Below are 26,496 nucleotides of genomic sequence, written 5' to 3' on the forward strand. Positions count from 1 at the left end.
ATTTATGTTAATTAATTGCTTATTACTTTTTGTGCTTTGGTGCAAATGTACTGCTTTGTTTAGTGCTTGGTGCTTTAAATGTATTTCTGCTTCTTTAATGTTGTTTTGAAGGTGTTTAATGCTTTGCAAGGTCCCCTACCACCCCCCCTTCCCCCCATCTCCGACGGCCTGCGCTGATTTCTTAAGTCACCGCAAGGTTTTTCTGAATGTACAAGGGTGCCCACTTACACTGGCCTAAGTTAGTTTGGAGTTACTTTTAGCTGGCTAAACTTGCTTAAATGGCCAAAACAGGCGTTGGTGGCTGGTAACGCCCCCTTTTGAAAAAAAAAACTAAAAAAAACTAACTCACTTACACTGGCGCAAATTAAATGGCCAGAATTGCAATTAAAAAGATACTCCACAAAAATCAAGTTGCTCCAAAAAAAAAACGGAGCAATTCCTGGGGAAATTTGGGCCTTATGACATTGCCGTTTGTGGGATCTGGCTGCATTTCCTACACTACAACAGTGACTTTTTAAAATTAATTTCACTACACTTCAAAAAGTACTTCCATGGCTGCAAAGTGCTTTGCGACCATCTGAGGTCTTGAAGGGCACTATATATTTATGCAAGTCTTTCTTTATGATTCTTCAATCTGATTGATTGAGATATACAGTTGCTTGCCATGTTCACACATGTCCCAGATGCTCTGCTTGGCTGGCCCAGAACTTGTGAAAAAGCCAATAAAAAGCCTTTGGGCATGTGCAAGGCTGGTGTGAACGGCTGGTGCTCAGAGCAAAATCTGGCCCAATATTTATACAAAAAGTAGGGACAGGTGGGGGTGTGAGTCTTAAAAGTAATCATTGATTTACCAGTGCAGCCTGAAAGCATTAAGCCAGACAGGCACAGGTATAAATTTGCTCCAAAACATGCACATTGTAAGGCACCACTTAATATAGAAAATCAAGGTCAAAGTGTTTACATGAAGGGTGGTTAACCTGAGGAATAATGTCCGATACCACACATTAACTGCCGAGCTCATTCAAGTGGAATTAGTCCAGAGAGACTGGTGGTAAAAGCCACTAATTGACAGGTCATGATTATTCATGTTATTTTCAGTTAGAAAGTGAGTCGCACTGCATATTGCCTGACTTGTAACTAGTTTTGGCACACTGACCCAAAGAGGAAATTTTTAATTCTCACTAAATATAAATATATATTTAGATTGATATACATACACTGCACTACAATCTGAACTTTCAATGTAAAATTCAATTAAAAAATATTTAAATCTAGTGTAGTTGGTCATTAATTCTATTTTACTTCTGAAAGTGTAAAAGCATTCCTGTTAAGTTCTTAGCTGTTTTATTAGAAGCACAATAAATTGGAAAATACAGGTCGATGATTCTACCATGAGGATAAGAGTTGGTTGTAGCAATGTAAACATCGAGGAGCCAGTGAATGGTATCACACAATTTGAGTGAACAACTTGTATTTATATAGGATGCATCTACTTGTACTAACTGAAATGCAGCTGTTTCTCCGATTGGCTCTCCAGACCTATTGCTGATTTTACTCTAAGTGTAGTCACCTTACCCCAGCACATGTGCTGCCTCCCACATACAAAGTCCATTACCCCAGCGTAAGTACATCCTTCGTCAGCTAAAGACCCTTATCCAAGCGCAATAATTTACCCCTCCCCCATAGATGGGGCATGGTGTGCAGATTAACATGTTTATTGGGTATGAAGTGAAGTGAGTGTTGTGACTTCTGGATTTCATCCACCCCAACAATGTCTCTTGTAACACACGCACCGAGCTTGCACGCACCAGGGGGTTGGAAGAACGCGATCCGTCTTCTCGGAGTTCCCTCTCTTCCCTCAGATGCTCTCTCTCTCTTCTCTTTCCTCCATCCCATGCTCTCTTTCTCGATCGCTCTCTCCACCCTGCAAGCTCGCTCCTCCCACCCCTCTCCCCACCAGGCCCGCTCTCCCCGAACTAGTCCTGACCACCTGCTGCCTGATGGGCTGCGGGCCTCGGTGCTGCTGATGGATCGGAGGCAATGGAGGAAACGTGTGGGCCTATTTTGGATTGGGCGTGTGGGAGATGGGGGGGGGCGCGGTGGCGGCAAAGGACGACGACGCATGCACAGAAGGGTGACTTAGTACAAATAGTTACACTGATTTATAATGCCTTCAACGTAGTGAAACGTCCTAAGGCACTTCACAGGAGTGTTGGGAGACAAATAGTGAACTAAACAAGTGCCTCCAAAAAAGCCTTTCACTGCAACTATATGTCCTGTATTCAACCGGAGAGATAGAGCAGGCCAGACACAGCCAGAAAGAAAGACTTGTATTCATATCACATCCTTCATGAACTCAGATCATCCCAAAGCACATAACAGCCAATTTTACTCTTGAAGTGTAGTCATTGTTGTAATGTGGGAAACTTTGACCAGAAACTCAACTAGAGCAGCCACAGGTCAGAAGCTGGGTATTATGTGGTGAGTGACTCACCACCTGATTCCCCAAAGCCTTTCCACCACCTACAAGGCACAAGTCAGGAGTGTGATGGAATACTCTCCACTTGCCTGGACGAGTGCAGCTCCAACACTCGAAGCTCGCATTCCATCCACCACCTTAAACACATTGAATTTTGTGAGATAACCAGGAGGGCCGATGAGGGCAAAACATATGATATAGTGTATATGGATTTTAGCAAAGCTTTGATAAGGTCCTACATGGGAGACTGGTCACTAAAGTAAAAGCCCATGGAATCCAGGGCAAAGTGGCAAGTTGGGTCCAAAATTGGCTCAGAGGCAGGAAGCAAAGGGTAATGGTTGATGGGTGTTTTTATGACTGGAAGGATGTTTCCAGTGTGATTTCACAGGGCTCAGTTCCTTGCTTTTTGTGATACACATCAATGATCTAGTCTTGAATATAGTAGGTACGATTAAGTTTGCAGATGATACTAAAATCGGCTGTGTGATGGTCGTTGAAGAAAGCTGCAGACTGCAGGAAGATATCAATCAACTGGTCAAGTGGGCAGAACAGTGACAAATGGAATTTAATCCAGAGAAGTGTGAGGGAATGCATGTGGGGAGGGCTAAAAAGGAAAGGGAATATGCATTAAATGGTAGAAGTGCCTTGAGACATGTAGGGGAACAAAGGGACATTTGAGTACATGTCCACAGATTCCTAAAAGTAGCAGGCCAGGTCGATAAGGTGGTTAAGGCATACAGAATGCTTGCCTTTATTAGCCAAGGCATAGAATACAAGAGCAGTGGGTTATGCTTGAACTGTATAAAACACTGGTTAGGCCACAGCTGGAGTACTGCATGCAGTTCTGGTCACCGCATTACAAGGACGTGATTGCACTGGAGAGGGTACAGAGGAGATTTACGAGGATGTTGCCAGGAGTGGAGAATTTTAGCTATGAGGACAGATTGGATAGGTTAGGTTTGTTTTCATTGGAACAGAGGAGGCTGAGGGGAGACCGTATTGAGGTGTATAAAATTATGAGGGGCCTAGATATAGTGGATAGAAAGTGGCTATTTCGCTTAGCAGAGGGGTCAACAATCAGGGCATAAATTTAAAGTAATTGGTAGACGGTTTAGAGGGGATTTGAGGGGAAATTTCTTCACGCAGAGAGTTTGTAGGGGTCTGGAACTCACTGCCTGAAAGGGTGGCTGAGGCAGAAACCCTCACCACATTTAAAAAGTACTTGGATGTGCACCTGAAATGCCGTAACCTGCAGGGTTACAGACCTAGAGCTGGAAAGTGGGATTAGACTGGACAGCCTCTTGCTGGCCGACACGGACACGATGGGCCGAAATGGCCTCCTCCTTCCATGCTGTAAACTTCTATGATGCTATGATTCACTGCCTCCACCACCATCGCACCGTGTCTGCAGTGAATATCATCTGCAAGATGTACTGCAGCAACTCGCCAAGGCTTCTGCGACCTCTACCACTTAGAAGGACATGAGCAACAGGCGCATGGGCACACCACCAACTCAAAGTTCTCCTGCACGTTACACACCATTCTAACTTGTAAATGTATCATCGTTCCTTCATCATCGCTGGGTCAAAATCCTGGAACTGCCTCTCTAGCAACACTGTATGAGTACTTTCACCACTCAGATTGCAGTGGTTCAAGGCAGTAGCTCACCACCACCTTCTCAAGAGCTATTGGGAATGAGCGATAAATGCTGCCTTGCCAGTAACACCCACATCCCATGAATGAATAAAAAAAAGCTGCAGCCAAATTGCACACAGCCAGGTCCCACACACAGCAATGTCATAATGACCAGCGCATCTGTTTGAGAGATGTGGGTTGAGGGATAAATATTGGCCAGGACATAAGGAACACTAGATACTTCACACCAGCAGAAGCAAACCTGTTCAGTGTCATGCCAAAACATTTACAGCACAAATGTCTGTTAAGTGAACAAAGTTTCACCTAGCTCTGTAATGCTGCTGGATCAGGTTTCTGCTGCAGAATTCCTCAGTGAACTATGAAAATACCAGAACTCCCTCCAGTCACACAAAAGAGCAGTGCAACATTTGAATTAACTGACTTCAACATTTTTCTGCTGAAGCTGGGGCGCAGGTCCATGGGACTTCAAATACATTTCAAAAATGGGGACAGTACCATTTTGCTTTCTACTCCAGAGCTTTGACAATCAAACTTCTGTTGCAATAAAATCGATCTATGTAAAGATAGTATCTGCCGTGGTTCAGTAGTAGAACTCTTGCCTCAGAGCCAAACGGTTATGGTTTCACGTCCCACTCCAGAGACTTGAACTCAAAATCTAGGCTGACACCTCAGTGATGGGCGGAGGGAGTGCTGCACTGTCAGAAGAGCAGTGCGCCCCCTCAGGTGGCTGTAAAAGATTCCATGGCACTATTTCGAAGAGAATGGGAGTTCTCCCCAGTATCCTGGCTAACATCTAAAACAGGTTATGTGGTCATAATCACATTGCTGTTTGTGGGACCTTGCTGTGCACAAATTGGCTGCTACGTTTCCTACATTAAAACAGTGGCTACAATTCAAAAAAAGTACTTCATTGGCTGTAAAGTGCTTTGGGACATCCTGAGGTTGTGACAGGCACTATATAAATGATTTTAATATCAGTCACACTTTGAACTGCTAAAGACCTATACATAAAAAGTTAAAGATCAAACTTTCCTGCCACTTTTTTCCTGACCTGGAGCTACAAGCACCTAGTTTGAAAATTGCAATTAAACTGAGTCACACACTTATAGCAATTAGACTATGGCTCCATCAATATAAAACAGTACATCCTTGACTTACTGTGAGCAACACAAAGAAAATTGCTAGTTTTATCAGAATTATGCAACATATATTAATGCAATACAATTCAAAGATTTAGAACAATGCCTTGCTTTTTGACCAAACCGACGTTAAAAGGGCAGCTAAGGGTCTGTAAACGAGCAGTTAAGTACCTCAATGAGGTCTCCCGAGTGGGTCCGTGGCAGGCCTCAAAACATGGGCACGATAAAGGCGGCAGGAGGAGGGCGGGTTCCCGAGGCGCTGTCAGTTTTAATCGCCAATCTTCCCCAAACACACACACACTCCAATGGGAACATTCTGGCCAACATCCCGATTTTCTTGGCCAAGATCATTTCTCCCTCCTGCCTTTATCTCATCCTTCATCAGGTCTACCCCACTTTCTTTTCCATGTCACGTACCCTTGGGAATATTTAGTTCCAAACTTTGGTCACCCTGCAACCACGTCTCTGTAATGGCTACTCGATCAAACCCGTTTATCTCTGTGCCATTAATTCATCCACCTTGTTACAAATGGTTTGTGCATTCAGATATAGTACCTTTAATTTTAACTTACTATTTTTCCCTGATGTGGCCTTAGTTGCTAATGTCCTATTAGTTATTAAACCTTCTGTACCTTCCTGACACATCTGCTTGATTTTACCCAAATCGCTACTCTACACCAGACCCTTGACTTTTCAGACTTATACATTTACCCTCCCTCCCCATTATTAGTTTAAAGCCCTACCTACCGCTCTAGTTATTCGATTCACTAGGACACTGGTCGCAGCCCAGTTTAAGTGAAGTCCATCCTAACGGAACAACTCCCTCTTTTCTTACAACTGGTGCCAGTGCCCCATGAATTGAAACCCCTGCCTCCCACACAGCCACACATTTAAACCTCTAATCTAAATGTATCTGTGGTGTACAAAGGTCTGACAAAAGGTCATCGATCTGAAACGTTAACTCAGTTTCTCTTTCCACAGATCTGCCTGACCTGCTGAGTATTTCCAGCATTTCCTGCTTTTATTTATGGGATACAATAGTTTGAATAGCTACAAGATGGCTCCTAGGCTGGCAGCTTCCGAGGGAGCTCCTTTGCTGTGCAACTCTATCCTTGGCTATCCATGGTCATCCTTTGCCCTTTCTTCCCGAATCTCCACTTTTTAAAGTTCCCCTGGCTGTAATAATGGGTGCATTTTAGCCCAAACTACAAGTTAACTGCTAGTTTAAAGTAACCTGGGCCCAACGCCCAACCCTGCTCTTGAAAAAAGGCTAAGGGGTGACCTAATAGAGGTCGTTAAAATTATGAACGGTTTGGATAGAGTGGATACAGAGAGAATGTTTCCACTTGCGAGGAAGAGCATAACTAGAGTCCATCAATATAAGATAGTCACCAAGAAATCCAATAGGGAGTTCAGAAGAAACTTTTTTACCCAAAGAGTGGTGAGAACGTGGAATTCACTACCGCAGGGAGTGGTTGAAGCAAATAGTACAGATGTATTTAAGGAGAGGCTAGATAAGCATATGAGGGAGAAGGGAATAGAGTGTTATGCTGATAGGTTTAGATGAGGAAAGACAGGAGGAGCCTCGAGCGGAGCATAAATGCCAGCATGGACTGGTTGGGCCGAATGGCCTGTTTCTGTGCCGTATATTCTGTGTAATGAAATGCTGCTTATAAAATAGAAAGGAGTGCAAGAGAAGGCTCTGGATGCAGCGTGCTCACAAGACACTCTGGGTACAGTACTCGGTCTACTGGCTAGTGTTCAAAATTAGATACTGATTGCTTGTCAGGACTCATTACACCAAAGTAGCAATCCCGAGGACATATTTAAATTGACACACCATTAGATTTTACACCATATGCAGCACAAAGAATTCTCCAGTAAGCAATCCAGATTATTTCTCCAAAAGCCTGCAGGAATGATACCACACATCACGCTCACAGTTGCCTTTTGCAATTACAATTGCTACTGGCATAAAACTGAAAATCCCAACACAAAATGTAATTTGTAGATAAGATAAATACTGGACAGTATCTATAATCAAACATTGGGGTATCAAGTGATGTTGGTAATGAGCTTTATTCTTTTGGTTCAAGGCAGCATTTAACCCCTCATTCAGATGCAACCACTCTCGAGAAACTAGGTATTTTGTATGCTCCTCGGACCTAGAGCATTTTAGTACTTTACCAAATCACTCAGATCAGATAATCTTCTGTAAAGTTACAATTCTAAAAAAGACAGACAGGCTTGCATTTCTATACCGCCTTTCACGACCACCAGATGTCCCAAAGTACTTCACAGTCAATGAAGTTCCTTTTTAACGTGTAGTTACTGTTGTAATCATAGAATGGTTACAGCACAGAAGGCAGCCAATAAGCCGGTCGAGCTTGTGCCAGCCTTCTGCAGGCTACCTCAGCTAGTCCAGTTCCCCAGTCATTTCCCTGCAGCCCTGTAAATTTTTCTCCTTCAAGTACTTACCCAATTCCCTTTTGAAAGCAACGATTGAATCTGCCTCCACCCCTCTTTCAGGCCGTGCATTCCAGATCATAACCACTCGCTGCGTAAAAAGGTTTCCCTCATGTCGCCTTTGGTTCTTCTGCCAATCACGTTAAATCTGTGCTCTCTGGTTCTCGACCTTTCTGCCAATGGGAACAGTTTCTCTATCTACTGTCTAGACACCTCATGCTTTTGAGCAACTCTATCAAATCACCTCTCAACCTTCTCTGCTCTAAGAACAACCACTCCAACTTCTACAGTCTATCCACATAACTGAAGTCCCTCATCCCTGGAACCATTCTTGTTAATCTTTTCTGCACCCTCTCTAAGGCCTTCACATCCTTCTTAAAGTGCAGTGCCCAGAATTGGACACAATGCTCTAGTTGAGGCCGAACCAGTGTTTTATAAAGGTTCATCATAATTCCTTGCTTTTGTACTCTATGCCTCTATTTATGAAGCCCAGGATCCCGTATGCTTTTTTAAAAGCCATCTGTGGATCGCACTCTCGCCTCGGAGTCAGAAGGTTGTGGGTTCAAGTCCCACTCCAAGGACTTAAGCACAAAAAAAATCTAGGCTGACACTCCAGTGCAGTGCTGAGGGAGTGCTGCACTGTCGGAGGTGTCGTCTTTCAGATGAGACGTTAAACAGAGGCCCCATCTGCCCTCTCAAGTTGACGTAAAAGATCCCATGGCATTATTTTGAAGAAGAAGAACAGGGGAGTTATCCCCAGTGTCCTAGCCAATATTTATCCCTCAATCAACATTAAAAAAAAAGATTATCTGGTCATTATCACATTGCTGTTTGTGAGAGTTTGCTTGTGTGCAAATTGGCTGCTGCGTTTTCCATATTACAACATTGACTACACTCCAAAAATATTTCATTGGCTGTAAAGTGCTTTGAGACATCCCGTGATTGTGAAAGGAGCTATATAAATCCAAATCTTTCTTTTATCCACTCTCAGCCTGCCATGCCACCTTCAAAGATTTGTGCAAAGGTCTCTGTTCATGCACCAGCTTTAGAATTATACCCTTTAGTTTATATTGCCTCTCCTTGTTCTTCCTTCCAAAATGCATCACTTTGCACTTTTCTGCATTGAATTTTATCTGCCACGTATCCGCCCATTCCAGCAGTCTGTCTATGTCCTCTTGAAGTAATGTAGGAAACACGGCAGCCAATTTGCGCACAGCAAGCTCCCCCAAATGCAATGTGATAATGACCAGGTAATCTGTTTTAGTGATGTTGCTTGAGGGATAAATATTGGCCAGAACACTGGGGATAACTCTTTCGAAATAGGGGGCAGACAGGGCCTCAGTTTAACATCTCACCCAAAGGCAGCACCTCTGACAGTGCAGCACTCCCTCAGTACTACACTAGAATGTCAGCCTAGATTATGTGCTCAAGTCTCTGGAGTGGGACTTGAACCCACAACCTTCTGACTCAGAGGCAAGAGCGCTACCAACTGAGCCACAGCTGACACTATTAACATTTACCATCCGCAAGCAAACTGTACTACATTTTCAAGGATTTGCATTTACGTAGTACTTTAAAATGTAAACACAAATCATAATAAAGTACTTCCGAGGCGCAAGGAAATTGGACAAAAACCTAAATAACAGGAGGTGATCAAAAGCTGGATCGAAGAGATGACTTGAAAGAATAATCTTAAAAGGGGTAGAGGGAAATTGAGGGGTTTAGGGAGGTAATTCCAACAAGTGGGACATAGGCAGCTGAAGACAAAGCCACCAATGGTTGGGTGAAGGGCTGGAGGAGGTTATGGGGATACGGTCATGGAGAGATTTAAACACAGACATGAGAATTGCAAGTTTGTGGCATTGGGGAACTAGAAACTAAGAGGTCAGTGAGGCTGGATGTGAGGGAAGAGTATGACTTAATGAGCGATAGGATATAGACAGCAGAATTTGGATGCGCTGAACTTTATGGAGGTGGAAACAGGGAGACCAGCCAAGAGAGCATTGGAGTAATCAAGTCAGAAGATGACAACAGCATAAATGAGGGTTTAAGGATCAGATGGATACCGAGCTGGACAATATTACAGGTGGAAGTGGATGGTCTTCATGGAGAGGATATCAGGTCAGAAGCTCAGCTCAGGATTGAACAGGACATTGAAACTATGAACAGTCTCGTTGACCCCGAGTCAGTGGCTGGGGAGGGAACTAAAATTAATGGTGAAGGTACGGAATTTTGGATGGGAACGGAAGACAATGGCTGCTCATTCCAATGATCAAGTTACTGCTCAGCCAAGGCTGGTCAATAGACAAACAGTCCATCAGCACAGAGGCAGTGTAGGGTTGGGCTAGGTACATCGGAGTACACGTGGATACTTGAAGATTTAATTGGATGAGAGTCTAAAAGTTCTTGCACATTACGCTGAATACATAATCATACACAGTCTGAGCTCTTTTTATGAAATAGTTCTGCAGCCTATTCTATTTAGCCCTCTGCTCTCAAACCTACTTTTATTTCATAACAGTAATTCCTTGATGTTATTACACGAGAGCATCCCAAATAATCAGCTGGTAAAGTCAGTGAGTCATAGAGATACCAGATGAGATTCTTGGCCTGTCGTGAGTTAGTTAATCTCAGGGTATCAAGTAGGAAAGACTATAATTAGCCTTCGTGTTCCTGGACTAGGTGGAGATTAAAAAAAACAAAAATCAAGTTCCCATTCCGATCACTAACCACTTGGAAAGTGTAAATGCTCATCCCTGGGCAAGCCTACCAACAGTCACTACCAATGCTCACATGAAAAATAAGGTATTGGAGGTGGCTGCTACCCATGGATTCTGCAACAGTCAGTGAGCTCAAGAAATTCCTAATTGAGGTCCAAGATAAATTTAGCTTGGATTTTTTCTTGAAGCAATCTTTTTTCCATACATCAAAATCAGTGATGTAGTGCCAATTTTAAAAGTGGATACACTGTACGTAGAGAAGAGGTTTCACTTGTGTGGGAGTCCAAAACTAGGGGGTCATAAATAGAAGATAGCCACGAATAAATCCAATAAGCAATTCAGGAGAAACTTCCTTTACCCAGAGAGTGGTTAGAATGTGGCACTCGCTACCACATGGAGTAGTTATAGCATAGATTCTATTTTTTTAAAATTTATTCATTCACTGGATGGGTCAGTCGCTACCAGAATTTATTGCCCATCCCTTGTTGCCATCGAGAAGTGCTGGTGAGCCGCCTTCTTGAACCGCTGTAGTCCGTGAGGTGAAGGTACTCTCAGTGCTGTCAGGGAGGGGTTCCAGGACGATGTGTGACTTGGAGGAAAACTTGGAGGTGGTGGCGTTCCTTGTCCTCCTAGGTGGTAGAGGTCATGGGCATTTAAAGAGAAGCTAGATTGGTACATGAGGGAGAAAGTAATAGAAGGATATGATGACAGGGTTCGATGAATTAGGGTGGGAGAAGGCTCGTAGCTGATCAGTACAGACCAACAAACCCACGATCAGCAACTGGTGCACAATGAGCAGCTAACTACTAGAAGCTACTCAGTTATGAGACACTATCTGACCACCAGTCAATCAGTAATAAGAACCCACCCATTGACAGCCAACCACCAGACATTGATCCTCCCATCACCAGCAGCCAGTCAAAACACAGTTAGCCATCCATACATCACTAGCAGCTAGTCCATTGCCCAATCAGCATCAGCCAGCTCCAGATAACCAATCTGTAGCTAATGGGCAGGATAAAGCTGGAGAGCATGTGTGATTGAGAGGCTGTTAAAAAGAGGATGCAGAAGTCAGTATGGTGCATCAGCAGATCACCATGGAGCAAATAGTACAACTGCACCACCAGTTGAATGTAGCCCACATGGCCAGAAAGACACCAAGGCAATGGGCATTGTTTCACCTCTCTTCCCCCTGCCCCCCCCCCCCCAAATCCCCAGTTCATGTTGGCACACCATTGCTCCATGCTCAGGTCCACCCCTGTATATAGGCAGTGTGTTCCTCCCACCACCTCAGTCCATGCTGGCACTCAACTCTCCTTTCCTCCCCAGTCAATTCCAGCACTCTGCATTCTCCCTGCCCCCATACTATGTGCCCCCCCCCCCCCACCCCACGCATTACAGCTTTTCCCCCCCTCTTACCACCTACCAGAGGCTTGCTGGCTTAAGAGTCCTGTTGCTGCCATCAGCTTTTACCGCAGCAGTGACAGGACCCATTAGGAGGTGGCCAAGACTCGGGGAGGGTCTGGGGCAGGACCGAAGCAGGGATCCCTGGCATGGTGGGCAGCCAGTTGACTGGTTTATAGCAGTTTCCAGCTTGATAAGCATTCAGAAGAAACTTCTTTACCCAGAGAGTGGTTAGAATGTGGAACTCGCACATGGAGTAGTTATAGCATAGATCCTATTTTTTTTTTAATTTATTAATTCACTGGATGAATCAGTCGCTACCAGCATTTATTGCCCATCTGTTGTTGCCGTCGAGAAGTGGTGGTGAGCCGCCTTCTTGAACTGCTGTAGTCCATGAGGTGAAGGTACTCCCACAGCGCTGTCAGATAGGGGGGGGGGGGGGGGTTTCCAGGATGATGTGCGACTTGGAGGTGGTGGCGTTCCTATGCCACCATACTTCACCCAAAATTATATTACAGTACAGTGCTGAACTGTTATTCTATCCACTCTCATAAGAGAGGAGCTCAGGGAATCACTCATCTGCCCTACAAACACATTACAACAGTGGTAATTACACTTGCCAGGTCCACAATTATAGTTAGCATTGGTACCAAGAGAATGCAACAACCCCAAAGGAATGTAATGCTGTCAAATAGCCTGTTGATTTTATACACTAAGTAGTTCTTGATTTGGCAGTGCTACAGGCCTTAACTGCTCATCCTTCCTCAGAGCCAATACAGTTCAAGTGTACAGTAACCTCTGGCATCTGCTACACTCGTAGTCTGCCACAAACTAAAAGAGCCCAAAATGAAACAGATATCAATCAACTCCAGAGTACAAATCTATTCTTTCACTGATTTCCATAACAATTTCATTTCAAAGCACAGCTGAGTTATGATTTATGTCACCCAAACTAAACTGGATCACTGCCTCACATTTGTGGGAATGAACCTAGTGTCAGATGCTCCCCACTGTTCCAAGATTTTATGATTGAGGATTTTCAGTCTGTAATCGAACCTGCCTTTAAAAAGAGGAGATGGTTTGGGTACAGTCGAGGTACATTCCCATGAGGGGGGAAAGGTAGGGCAACCAAAGCCAGAGCTCCCTAGGTGGTGAAAAAGAGAGAGAGTAAGATGAAGCAGAAAAAGGGAGCGAATGACATATGTCAGGTTGAGAATACAAGCCAAAACCAGACTGAATGTAGAAAATTTAGGAGAAATGAAAAAGGAAATAAGACGGACAAAGAGAGTAGAAGAATAGACTGTCAGCTAACATAAAAGGGAATCCAAAAGTCTTCTACAGGCATATAAAATAGTCGACGGGTACTAAGAGGGGTGGGGCCGATTAGGGACCAAAATGGAGTCATACGCATGGAGGCAAGGGAATGGCTAAGATACTAAATGAGTACTTTGCATCTGTTTTTACCAAGGAAAATGCTGCCAAAGTCAGTGAAACAGGAGGTAGTTGAAATACTGGATGGGATAAAAATTGATGGAGGTACTAGATTGGCTGGTTGTACTCAAAGCAAATAAGTCACCAAGACCAGATGGGATGCATCCTACGATGCTGAGGGAAGTAAAGGTGCAATTGCAGAGGTACTGGCCATAATCTTCCAATCCTGTTTCGATATATAGGTGGTGCCAGAGGACTGGAGAATTGCAAATGTTCAAAAAAGGGTGCAAGAATAAACCCAGCAATTACAGGCCAGTCAGTTTAACCTCGGTTGGGGTTGGGGGGTTGGGGGGGGGGGGGGGGGGGGGGGGAGCTTTTAGAAACGATAATCCAAGACAAAATGAACAGTCAATTGGTCAAGTGTGGATTAATTAAGGAAAGCCAGCACGGATGTGTTAAAGGCAAATGGTGTTTAACCAACTTGATTGAGTTTTTTTGATGAGGCAACAGAGAGGGTTGATGAGGGCAATATGGTTGATGTGCTACACATGGACTTCCAAAAGGCATTTGATAAAGTTCCACATAATAAGCTTGCCAGCAAGGTTGAAGCCCATGGATTAAAAGGGATAGTGGCAACATGGATACGAATTTGGCTAAATGACAGGAAACAGTAGAGGTGAAAGGTTGTTTTTCAGACTGGAGGAAGGTGTACAGTGGTGTCCCCCAGGGGCCGGTACTAGGACCACTGCTTTTCTTGATGTATATTAATGACTTACATGGGTGTACAGGGCACAATTTCAAAATTTGCAGATAACAAAACTTGGAAGTATAGTGAACAGTGAGGAGGATAGTGATAGACGTCATGAAGACATCGACAAGCTGGTAGAATGGGCGGATATGTGGCAGATGAAATTCAACACAGAAAAGTGCAAAGTGATACATTTTGGTAGGAAGGACAAGGAGAGGCATTATAAACTAAAGGGTACAATTCTAAAGGGGGTGGAGGAACAGAGAGACCTGGGGGTATACGTGCATAAATCGTTGAAGGTGGCGGGGCAAGTTGAGAAAGCAGTTAAAAGAGCATATGGGATCATTGGCTTCATAAATAGAGGCATAGAGTACAAAAGCAAGGAAGTTATGAACCACCTTTATAAAACATTGGTTCAGCCTCAACTGGAGTAGTGTGTCCAATTCTGGGCACCGCACTTTAGGAAGGATGTGAAGGCCTTAGAGGGTGCAGAAAAGATTTACAAGAATGGTTTCAGGGATGAGGAACTTCAGGTTACGTGGATAGACTGGAGGAGCTGGGGCTGTTCTCCTTAGAGCAGAGAAGGTAGAGAGGAGATTTGATAGAGGTGTTCAAAATTACGAGGGGTCTAGACTAGAACCAGAGGACACAGATTTATGATTGGCAGAAGAACCAATGGCGACATGAGGAAAACCCTTTTTGTGGAGCCTAAAAAGGGTGGTGGAGGCAGATTCAATTGTGGCTCTCGAAAGGGAATTGGGTAAGTACCCGAAGACAAATATTTTGCAGGGCTACGGGGAAAGGGCAAGAGAGTGGGACTAGCTAAAGTGCTCTTGCAGAAAGCCCGCACAGGCTCGACGGGCCGAATGGCCTCTTTCTATGCTGTAACCATTCTATGATTCAATGACATTACCCCTTGAAAACATGTCTCCCCTTCACATCAAGTTGAACTGGAATGCTAATCAAAACATCAAGAGTGCCAATATTATATAGCGGGCAATGAATTAGATAGAGAAGCTCTGTGCATTAAATAAAAATGCAGTCACATGAAGTCCACATGATTTCTGATGGAAAACACTGCCAGCAGAGCACAAACAGATGCAAGATTGGGCTTCTTTCAGGGTGTAGAGGTAAAGGAGAAATTTAGGGATCTGCCTAAAACACACACACACACACACACAAACCCACCCCCCCACCCCCCCGGAACCAAAGTAAACTGAAATGCTGAATGCTCCAGTAAAGTGCACAATGAGAGGCATGAGTCCTGAACCAATCTACTTACAGGACAAGCATCTACTACTGTAGAAATTAGAGATGGCCACATATACAATGAATTACACACAGTCTAGTACTCTATTGAGAATGGTATTTATGAAGGAGTCATCACCTGGTTATAAGGGCTCCAATAGTGAAACGGACCTCTAAATGTTTCTGTTCAATATTTGACCCGAATGGTTAATCGGCACAATATTAAAAAACTTTTCTACATAATTTATGCTTTTGTCTTCCAAGTTAGTCCCTCTCCTCCACAGGATGCCAACTCTTGATGGGGGACAGTTCCATCGTTGCCAACAATAATCTAGCACTTCACTCCATGCTTCCTGTGAGTGGATAGAGTTACAACAGACAACTTGACTGAACATGCTTGCTCGATCCTGCCCATCCAAAGACTATGCCACACCTGCCCAACAGGAAATGACCAGACAGCCTTGGGTAAATGTTTCCCCCACTCCCTGGCCGCAGCTGTGCGTTTTTTTTTTAAATATAAAAAGGAAAACAGCCAGTTATTACATTTAATTGGAAAAGATTAGCTGTTTCAAACCGGTGCAAGTTTGTTTGCAACACATGGTGACCCATGAGCCTCTGAATTTGGTAAGAACACAACTGCTTCAAGAGAGCTCGTCACACAAGAGGTGTCACCTTTCTAAGCTTCTCTACAGGCAGTTTTGTCAGAAGCTATGCAAAAGGCCACCTCTGACAGTGGCAAACTGTCATTTCTTTTTATTTGCTACCAGCACTCTGAGCACTCACACAATGACTATCCTGAAAGCATTGGCATGCAGCAAGTGAACCCACTGTTTCAAAACATTCAGAGATTCGCTGTCTGCTCTTTCAAATAGAACATTAACTCGAATATCACCTTACCTGCAGGATGTAGAAAAATAACCTGCAGTCGTTTAACCCTTTAAGGAATGCAATTTTTAATGCAGCCCATGGTATCAAGAGATCCAGCACAGAGCCTCAAATGTGAGTTTTTGTAATATGATCTATCCAACTTCAGGAATTTGAAAAAAATTACCATGGCTCGGTAATGGCAGTGTACGTCAGACAACGTCCAACAGCCAAATGTTGCAAAAACAGTCTGGTGATATGCCATTTAGTATTTTTCTACAAAGTTTTGTTTTAATAAAGTCCAAAAACAAAACAATTGCTGAACAACATAGTTAGAAAAGGTAAAAAACGGCTTACAAGATCGTGGGAGGAATCCATAGGAATGGTAGCACACTGGCTTGGTTAGGCATTTATACTATGCCTCACCTTTCAGAAAGGTCGGCTGTTGCCAGTGCAGTATATCTAAACACTTACACTGCACAGACTTTAGATAAACCACTTTTTGCGAATATCCCAGAAGGCATTTTGGAAGCCAAATGCTTGCGAGTTTTCCTAGCCTCGATGTAACAAGGGTTGGCACAAGTTCTCTTTTCCACATAACTATTAACAACTCATTTTTGTAGCATTCCTCATGTGCAGGAATCAAAGTCTCAGTGCTTTACATTATGAAATGTGGGGGGGGGGCGGGGGGAAAGACATTTAGCAGAAGGAAAAATGGAAAGTGTTAAGGTGTGATCCTAGAGGCACAGGCAAATAGGAGAAGGAAAGATGGAGAAAATTATGCAGGGAATTCCAGAGGACACGAGTGTGGTGATGGAACCAGCTGTTTTCAATGGCAGAGTCGTGGGAGTGGAAAATGAGGAGCAGCTCAGTTCGAGAAGATGGAAAGGTGCATGTGGGGACAGCGAAATGGATGCAAGGGTTAGAGGATGTCACTAAGGTAGAGTAAGGTGCAGCTATAAAAGCAATTTGATAGGATGAGAATTTTGAAATCAACTTTCATGAGGCACAAGGAAGCAGTGAACTTGGGAGAGGATTGAGGGACGGGTGACAAGAGTGCATTACTTCACACAGGCATCATTTTGATTAAAATTTTGTTTACCTCTTTAACCTTGGTTTCAGGACACTCCGACTGCAGGGTGAGAGTGGCTCCCTCGATGTTCCTGGGCATTGGAGTGGACCCAGGGTTGATGGTGAACTGAATTTGATCCGGAGAAATGGTATGATGCACGTAACCCTGTGACATTCCATCAGGATCTGCTATCAAATAAAAGTTGTCCTCTCCGCTTTCAGATAAAAAAGACACCAGGTTATTGTTCCCTCCTTCGTCTTCATCTTCCTCCTCATCCTCTCCTTCCAGGCCAATCGGGTCCTGTTCTATTAGGACAGTTGTCCTATCATAAACGGTCCCAGAGGAAGAGGACCCCAGGCCATTTGTACCAGAAAATCCCATTTTCTCCTCTCTCGTCATCTCCTCCTCCTCATCTTCTGTTTCATAATATGTGACATTGTTATTCTCAGATACAAGTTCGTCTTTTTCTGGGTCATTGTCACCCATGTTGTATTCTGGATTATGGCAGGATAGTGGAATTTTCTGGATGGTCATGAAACAGACAGAAAGCGAGTTATCAACACATGAAAAAAAAAATGCACAATACCAGTTCTCCATAACTGAAAGAAAGGCCTTGCATTTATACAGGCTTAAAACATCCCAAAGTGCTTTACAGCCAACAAAGTACTTTTGAAGTGTAGTCACTGTTATAATGTAGGAAATGCAGCAACCAATTTGTGCAGAGCAAGCCCCCACAAACAACAATGTGATAAAACTATAGAAACTGTGATTCTGTGGGTAAATACACTGTCATGTGGTAGAAGTCTAACAGATCAGTAGGTCCCATGTTTGATTTCTAGTCTACACTGAGATAGCTGATTTCAGCAAGCGCACTACAACTAACCTCAGCACCCCTGAGCTAAGAGCAGAAAGGTGGCTTGAGTTCCCATTCTGATCAGTCAACTGATCCTGCTGGAAAGTGCAGGTTTGGTGCCATAACTCACGGCATAGGCACATTTATGAACGGTCACGAGTGCCGAGGTGCCCAATGGTCTGTACCCCAACAAACATCAGTATGTCAGGGGAGGCGAGGAAGAGGAGAAAACTGGAACAAAACACATTAGAAACTTGGATTTTCAGTGCCATTGCAGGCTGGATTTTAAAGCTTACCAATAATGCAAGGTCATTTCAAACAATACACTCCAGATTATGTTTACCTGATTAGGGCACAATTCTGATCCAAGAATGCCAACATATCAAATTGCATTCTGTTACATAGTTTTTAATCCAAGAATAAAATGCTTTAAAATTTTTTATTAGCTTTTAATACTTGGCACACAAGCATAATAGTCAATAAACTGCCCCGTGTCACCTCAGTTGGCAGTGCTTTAGGCAAATTTGACTAGTTTCAAGTGGGCTAAATGATAAATCACTGTGGCACAAATATTTGCCATGGATGAAAATCTGATTCAACCTAATATTTCTTAGAAGGTTTGTTATGATGTAATCAGCATTTAAAAGCACTGCATAGACATGCCCTAAACCAGGAAAGTAGCTGTAACAATATCCAATGAATATGTAATTTTGGCTAAATTAGACACAATTAGTCTACACTAAAGAAAACAGATTTAAATACAAATTGTGCCAATCTTGAGATTTAGATTAATAATAAAAATGGCACAATGAGTAAATTATGATGCCTTACAGAGTCCCAGATTCTTTTTTATTATTCATTCTCAGGATATGGGCATCACCGACAAGGCCAGTATTCGCTGCCCATCCCTAGTTACCGAGAAGCTGTTGTGGGCCACCTTCTTGAACAACTGCAGTCCCTTCTTGACTTGCTTAACAATTTCATAGGGTAGTTCAGAATCCCAGAATCATAAAAATTTAAAGCTCGGAAGGTCGTCATTTCAGCCCATCGTATTCACGTCGGCCGACCAAGAGCTATCCAGCCGAATCCCACTTTCCAGCTCTTGGTCCGTAGCCCTGTAGGTTACGGCACCTTAAGTGCAAATCTAAGTACTTTTTAAATGTGGTGAGGGTTTCCGCCTCCACCACCCTTTCAGGCAGTTAGTTTCAGACCCCCACCACCCTCTGGGTGAAGAAATTTCCCCTCATATCTCCAACTGAGAGTCATTGGTGTGGGACTGGACTCATATATAGGTTAGACCAGGAAAGATGACCGATTTCCCTTAAAAAAAGGGACCTGAATGAATCAGTGGGGTTTTAACAACAATCTGACAACTTCATGTTTACTAATACCAGCTTTATATTTGCATATAGGTTTAAAAAAATAAGCGTAATTTAAACTCACATTCTCTGGGTGACAAGTTCAAAAGCAACCTTACATGTTAATTAGAGTCTAAGCAGTGGAGGGAGAGGAGAGTGCAACGTCAGCCCTCAGTGTCCTTCAGGCAGCAGGAGGGGTAAAAGCAACCAGGGCTTTGGTATGTTGAGGCTCCCAACAAAAACAAATTCTTAACCTTATGTTCAAATCCCTCCATTGCCTCGTTCCTCCCGATCTCTGTAACCTCCTCCAGCCTACATCCCTCTGAGAACTCTACGGTTCCTGTAATTCTGGTCTCTTGTGCATCTCCTACTGCCTTTGGTCCACAAGTAGCAGCCGTACCTTCAACTGTTTCCACCCTATGATCTGGAATACAATTCCTAAACTTCGCCATACCTCTCTCCTGCAATACGCTCCTTAAAACCTACCGGTCACCTGTCCTAACATCTTCCTTCTTTGGTCAATTGAGTGTTTGAGAATACTCCTCTGAATGTTGAAGGCGCTATACAAACACAAGTACTGCCTAAAGATGATAACAAACCCTGGCTCTTACTTCCCAAAGTAGATCTCTTGTCATCTCTTGGGTGATGGAACAACACGAACCTCTGGGCCACAGCCTGCAATTTAAACAAACAAGGACATTTTCTTTCGAAATGATCCGAGCCATGAGGGCAGGACAGGGATTGGGATGGGGGAGGAAAGAGACTGAAAATAAAGGGCAGATGAGAGGAAGCGGGGAGGAAGCTATGGGGAGGGGTGGGAGGAAGCTATGGGGAGGGGAGGGGAGGGGGGTGAAGAACAGAGAAAGAGAGGGGGGGGGGTGCGAAGTTACAGCGCACTGCCCCCGACACCCGGACCGGGGGTGAGGGACCAGCTCACTCTCCCTGCCCCAGAGTGAGGCACGGCCGAGGCCCCTGATCAGCGGCGGCGGGCTGAGCCGCACTGACAGCCGGCGCTCCGAGGGAGCGGGTCTCGGGCTGTCAACACAGCCTTCGCCCGGGCGAAGGGGAGGGGGAGGCGGGTGTGAGCGGTCACGCCAGGCCGCGAACTCTAAGGCTTGCAACACGGTGAGATTGGAGACCAGAGCAGGCCGGGCCTGAGCGCGCTCCCCCTTTCCCTCTCTGTCTCCCCCTTTCCCCCCTGTCTCTGCTCCCGCCGTCCAGCGCCCTCCCACCCCAGGCCCGGTTGTACCTGCTGCCGCCGCCATGGCTCCTCAGCCCCGCCGCCTGCCGGGAACACGCCGCCGGCCCCGGCCCCGGTCCCGCCCCCTGCCAACATAAATTAATAAATTATCATCATCGCGCCTTGTCTGCTCCTTTCCACCCACCTGTGTGGTTTTGTCAATGAGTTGGACGGCAACGGTGGATTTTTTATTTAAAATCAGCGATATGCGAAAAGGGGTTGACCCGGTTTCCGTAGCAACGACCCCATAGGTGACCCGGCGTGCCCCCGCCCCCTCGCAATCTGGAGGAGGCTGCAGCCCTTGCAATGCTGCCACTTCCACAGCCCTGAAACCTTTTAAAGTATTTATCCAACTCCCTTTTTAAAGCTACTATTGAATCTGCCCTCTCGGGCTGCGCATTCCAGATCACAACTACTCCCTGCATAACAGAAATTTTTCCTCATGAAGAAAGGCTGAGCAGGTTGGGCCATTCCTCATTGGATTTTAGAAGAATGAACAGTGACCTTATTGAAACGTGTAAGATTCCGAGGGGGCTCGACAGGGTACTTGCAGAGAGGATGTTTCCCCTCGTGGGGGAATCTAGAACTCGGGGACATAGTTTCTGTTATGTCTTGAATAAAGAATCTGACCAGATACTGTGAGCTCAAAGTAAAGTATGACCGTGGTCCTTTATTGCAAGTCTCCAGAGTGCCTCTCCAGCCTGTGAGGCCTCCTTATGTACAGGTGCTCCCAAGGGATTGTGGGATCGCTTGGAACTCCAGGGGATGAGCCCTCTGGTGGTTAAACAAGGTATTTACAGGTTTACATATATAACAGTTTCAGGATAAGGGGTCGTCCATTTAAGACGGAGATGAGGAGGAATTTCTTTGTGAATCTTTGGAATTCTCGGCCCCAGAGAGCTGTGGAGGCTGGGTCTTTGAATATATTTAAGGTGGAGATAGACAGATTTTTGAATGATAGGGAAGTCAAGGGTTATGGGGACTGGGCAGGGAAGTGGAGTTGAGGCCAAGATCAGATTAACCATGATCTTATTGAATGGCGGAGCAGGCTCAAGGGGCCAAATGGCCTATTCCTGATCCTATTTCTTATGTTTCTCATGTCGCCATTGATTCCTCTGAAATCACCTTAAACCTTTGTGCTCTGGTTCATGATCCTTCCGCCAATGGGAACAGTTTTTCCTTATTAACTCTTATCAAAGCCCTTCATTATTTTGAACACTTCTATCAAATGTCTTCTTAACCTTCTATGCTCTGAGCACAACAGTGCCAGCTTCTCTAGTCTCTTCACATAACTGAAGTCCCGCATCCCTGGCACCATTCTCGTAAACCTCCTCTGCACCCTCTCCAGGGCCTTGACATCCTTCCTAAAACGTGGTGCCTAGAACTGAACACAATACTGTAGCTGGAGCCTAACCAGTGTTTTATACAGGTTTAGCATATAACATCCTTGCTTTTGAACTCAATGCCTCCATTACTAAAAACAAGGATCCCGTATTGTTTCTGTGTTAGATAGTGGCTCAGTGGCTAGCACACTCACCTCTGAGTCAGAAGATTGTGGGTTCAATTCCCACTCCAGGGATTTGAGCACATAAATCTAGGCTGGCACTCCAGTGCAGTGCTAAAGGAGCGCTGCACCAGCGGAAGTGCTGTGTTTCGGATGAGACTTTAAACTGAGGCCCTGTCTGCTCTCCCAGGTGAATGTAAAAGATCTCGTGATGCTATTTTGAAGAAGAGCAGGGGAGTTATCCCCAGTGTCCTGGCCAATATTTATCCCTCAATCAACATTACAAAAAACAGATTATCTGGTCATTATCACATTGCTGTTTGTGGGAGCTTGTTGTGCACTAATGTGCAGCCACGTTTCCCACATTACAACAGTGACTACACTGGAAAAGTACATCATTGGCTGTAAAGCGCTTTGAGACGTCCGGTAGTCACGAAAGGTGCTATATAAATGCAAGTCTTCTTTCTTAACAGCCTTCTCAACCTGCCCTGCCCCCTTCAAACACCTATGTATATCCCTCCCCCACCCTCCCCAAGGTCTCTCTGTTCCTGCAAACCCCAGCCATGAAAGTATGGGCACGGTGTTTTTCACTACACTATCAGATAGTTCTGTTCTGAGTTGGGCAAGGAAACTTCTTCTCCTTGGAAATCTGCTCATGCTCCCCGCACCCCCCCCATGCAGCACATCCCTCATGTACTTCCAACTGTTGACTTATTGGGCTAGAACTTCCTTCCTTATCGCTACCGCCTAAATCTTAGTGGTAATTCGGCGGTTGCTCCTTTAGAACCACCAGAATACCGCTAAGGATCGCTCCCGCAATTTTTGCATGTTGGATGTCGGCGGGTGGCGTTACTGAGCGGTAGCGGGCCAGGGCAGTCGGTGGCATTGGTCCCTCGAAGTCGGCGATCTGCTTGCCTTTGTAAAGGCAGGCACACCCCTAGCAACGAGCATTTCTCTCTTTGCGCATGCACAGTCATTCTGCCACGATTCCGGGGTCAGAGGTGACCCTGCGCATGCGCAGAGAAGAGAGTGAGGCTTGTTGCTCGTGGTGCCGAGGAGAGAGGATTGTTGTCTGCAGTTAGGAGAAAAGCATTTTGAAAACAATTTCTGAATTTTATTTGAAGCATAATAATACATATAATACATAATACTGTTTAATAAATAAAACATTATAATAATAAATAATAATTAATTAATATAAATAATAAATACAGTTCAATATGCAAAGAGAAGGTATGGAGGTTGAGAGGGAGGTAGATGGGAGGAGGAGGAGGGCTGTGCGGTTTTCGGAGGAGGCGCAGGAATCATTGTTACACGAGGTGGAGGTGCGCTGGGAGCAATTGACCCGGGGTGGGTGAGGAAAACCTGAAACAAGCGTGTACTCAAGAATCTGGCGAGAGATCGCAGAGGCAGTGTCGTCTGTCGCGCCCATGATGCGGGGGCTGAACCAGTGCCGCAAACGTTGGAATGACATTGCTGGGTCGGTGAGAGTAAGTAATAACTTTTATCATGCACTGACTAATTACTCTTAATGTAGTGCCACATTTTATTATGTTGTAAAGCTTGGTGTTGTCATGTATTCAACCAGCATTGTAACCCATGTATAATCTGACCTAAGTTGTACACTGTGAGAACAATGACCACTAGGTGGTGAACTGGTGGGAGACACTCCTAACCTGGACCTTCAGGTATAAAATGGGAAGCTCACCCACTTTCATCACTTGAGTGCTAAGGAATAAAGGACAGGTCACAGACTGGCCTTCTCTCAAGCATGGGCCTCGTGTGCATTTATACTGTATAGTAAGGACGTATCAGGTGTCATGTTTTATTTTCCATCATTGATCTCATTGTGTTAGTCTTCTGTATTTTCATGTGTTCATCATGCAACACTTGTGTCCTAATGGAACTTAAATGGTGTACTCGTTGATGAAAGAACTGGGAATGGTTAATTGGGGGTGTCTACCTAGCTATCTATGTGTGTGTTCTGCAATAGTAGCTGTGAAATTAGTTTACACATTTTTTTTTGTCACCTTTGCAGAAAAAACTAGTCAGCAATAGGGCGGAGCTCCGTAAGACAGGTGGAGGTCCGCCGAAGAGGGTCGAGTTGTCGGACATGGAGGAGCGTGCTGCAGCCCTGACCGAACCATATGATCACACCACCACGTGTGTTGCTGCTGAACTGGTTCTCGTGGAGGGTAAGTCTGCATAATTCCTGGGCTGTACTGCGGTCATGTAATTAAATGTTATGTCAATATAATGTAGAATGTAATGTAATGCTGGGAGCACTAAATGTTGTTAGTTCTGACATGAATTTTTGGTTGATCACACTCTGACACTTGGAAAGCAACATACTGTTCAGGACTGAAGTTTTGTTATGTCATGCAGTATCTGTCTATTCTGATGAGTTCACAGGTGTTTCAATGAGGACCTGATATTCCAGGTCGCAAACTACATATTGAAGGGTGGAAAATGCTTGTGCGTGGATTTGTTTAAGGTGTGGTGGCTGTTGCACACCAGCTACCACACGGGTCTGACAGAGCTAGGTCTTGGTCCAGTGGCAAAGATTAACCAAGACGACTGGAGACCAGCTCTGCTGCACGGACCTAGTGCGCGCACATATCACAGTGTAGACTGGCCAGTGCTGCCCCTGGGCTCTCGCCTCTCCTGGGCCCCGATCACTTCGCTCATGGACTCCGATCTCTCTCCGCACCTCCACCCCGACCATTTGGCGCCCAGAGGCTACCAACTGAACCACAGCTGATACACGATGGACCGCCTAAGTAGAAGAAGATTCTGCTTATGATAGTTTCATGTAATGATTCTCAGTAATATATGATGTAATGGTTTGCTCCTCTACATAAACCTGCACAAAGTGAATTGCACTCATGTCACCTCCCCTGTCGCTAACCATTAATGTTGTATTTTTACAGTTTCATAGGAGGGGCCGCCTGCCCCTCCCAGAGAGGAGTTGTTAGAAGAAGTGACGATGGAAGAGAGGGTGGTGGAAGAGATGGTTGAGGAGGAGGAGGAGATAATGCCTCAAAACTTACTGACGGTGGAGGTGGGAGGGGTTGTGGAGGTGGAGGGGTTACGGGACTTGAAGGCTCCTTTCTACCTCCAACTTTCTTGGATTCCGGTCCGAGGAAGCGGGTCCAAGCGGCATGCAGCAGTGCACACTGACCCCCATGCTGAATCCGCGGCAGCTGATCGGGCAAGGTGGGAACGCTGAGAGGCAGGCAGATGCGACCCTGGACATGGTGGGACTGTCGAGGACGAGCATCGACGTGAGTTGAGAGCTCCTCCAGGCCATTGCTGGGATGTCCGCCAACATCGCCGCTTTAACAGCCTGTCAATCAGAGGACATGGTGGTGAGGGAGAACAACAAGCCCGTCAATGCTATGCAGCAATCGACGGTCCTGGGATATGGCACTGCACCGCAAGGTGCCATACCACCAATGGTGACAGCACCTGATTGTCAGGAGGAAGTACTTTCTTCCAACTTTGAAGACGGGTCCTCAACACACCCCCCACCTCTCCAGACCCCACACATATTGCACTGCCATTGTCACCCCCCCCCCCAGCAGTCACGCTCGAGGTGCTCTGCTGCACAATGTCCTGGTCCCGACGGGGGCAGGGTCAGGGGTATTAATAGTGGGAGGAGGAGGGCAGGTCCAAGGGTCGGCGGGGGGGGGGGGGATTGGGGAGGAAAGGTTTTGGGAAAGGTGGCCGCAGGTAGTATCCTAGGAGAGTGGGGGGTGGGAAGAGTGTTGTTTTACTGTTGTTGTTGATGGTTTATGTTGATTATGTTTTGTTTTGTAAAATTTGCATTGAAAATAATTAGATATTTTATTTATTTTATTAAAACTTGTTAAAGTTAATTACAAATTACCGACATTTATAAAAAATTTTTATTCAACTAAGCCATTCTTGTGCCGTGACTCACTCACTTATGGAAAATGAGGGGTAACAATCATTGTAAGAGTTACATATATGGCCATACAAGGGTGAAACGTAACTCTCAACGTTCAAGCAATGCGTTCATTTATGAGATGCTGACGTAACAATTTTGAAGTTGCTAAAGCACCACGAGGCTTCCCCTGTGGTGTTGGGGGGGAGGGGGTGGCACGGGTGCATTGTCAGGCACCTCGACCTCATCCTTCTCGATGTCCCTGTCATCCTTGTCATCCTCTTCCTCCACCACTCTCTCCTGAGGTGGTTCGGGAGTTCCATCTGGCAATTCCTGCCATCTCTTGTCGGCTAAGTTGTGCAACATGCAACACACCACAACGAACTGAGCAACCTGCTCAGGATGGT

At 45.0% G+C, this 26,496-nt stretch overlaps 1 protein-coding gene across 1 annotated transcript in view; it reads right to left on the reverse strand.

Moving 5' to 3' along the window:
- mtf1 (metal-regulatory transcription factor 1) overlaps positions 1–20,717 on the reverse strand; it is a 96,418-nt gene extending 75,701 nt beyond the window's left edge. The window contains exons 1-3 of the mRNA XM_070899222.1: positions 20,688–20,717; positions 20,050–20,113; positions 17,258–17,749 (exon numbers count right to left, since the gene is read on the reverse strand). Coding sequence (XP_070755323.1) covers positions 17,258–17,749; positions 20,050–20,073 — 516 coding nt within the window. The 5' untranslated portion in view covers positions 20,074–20,113; positions 20,688–20,717. The remainder of the gene's footprint in view (positions 1–17,257; positions 17,750–20,049; positions 20,114–20,687) is intronic.
- Between the last annotated feature and the right edge of the window lie 5,779 nt (positions 20,718–26,496).

Source organism: Pristiophorus japonicus, chromosome 14 (genome assembly GCF_044704955.1).
Source record: "Pristiophorus japonicus isolate sPriJap1 chromosome 14, sPriJap1.hap1, whole genome shotgun sequence".
NCBI classification, from domain to species: domain Eukaryota; kingdom Metazoa; phylum Chordata; class Chondrichthyes; family Pristiophoridae; genus Pristiophorus; species Pristiophorus japonicus.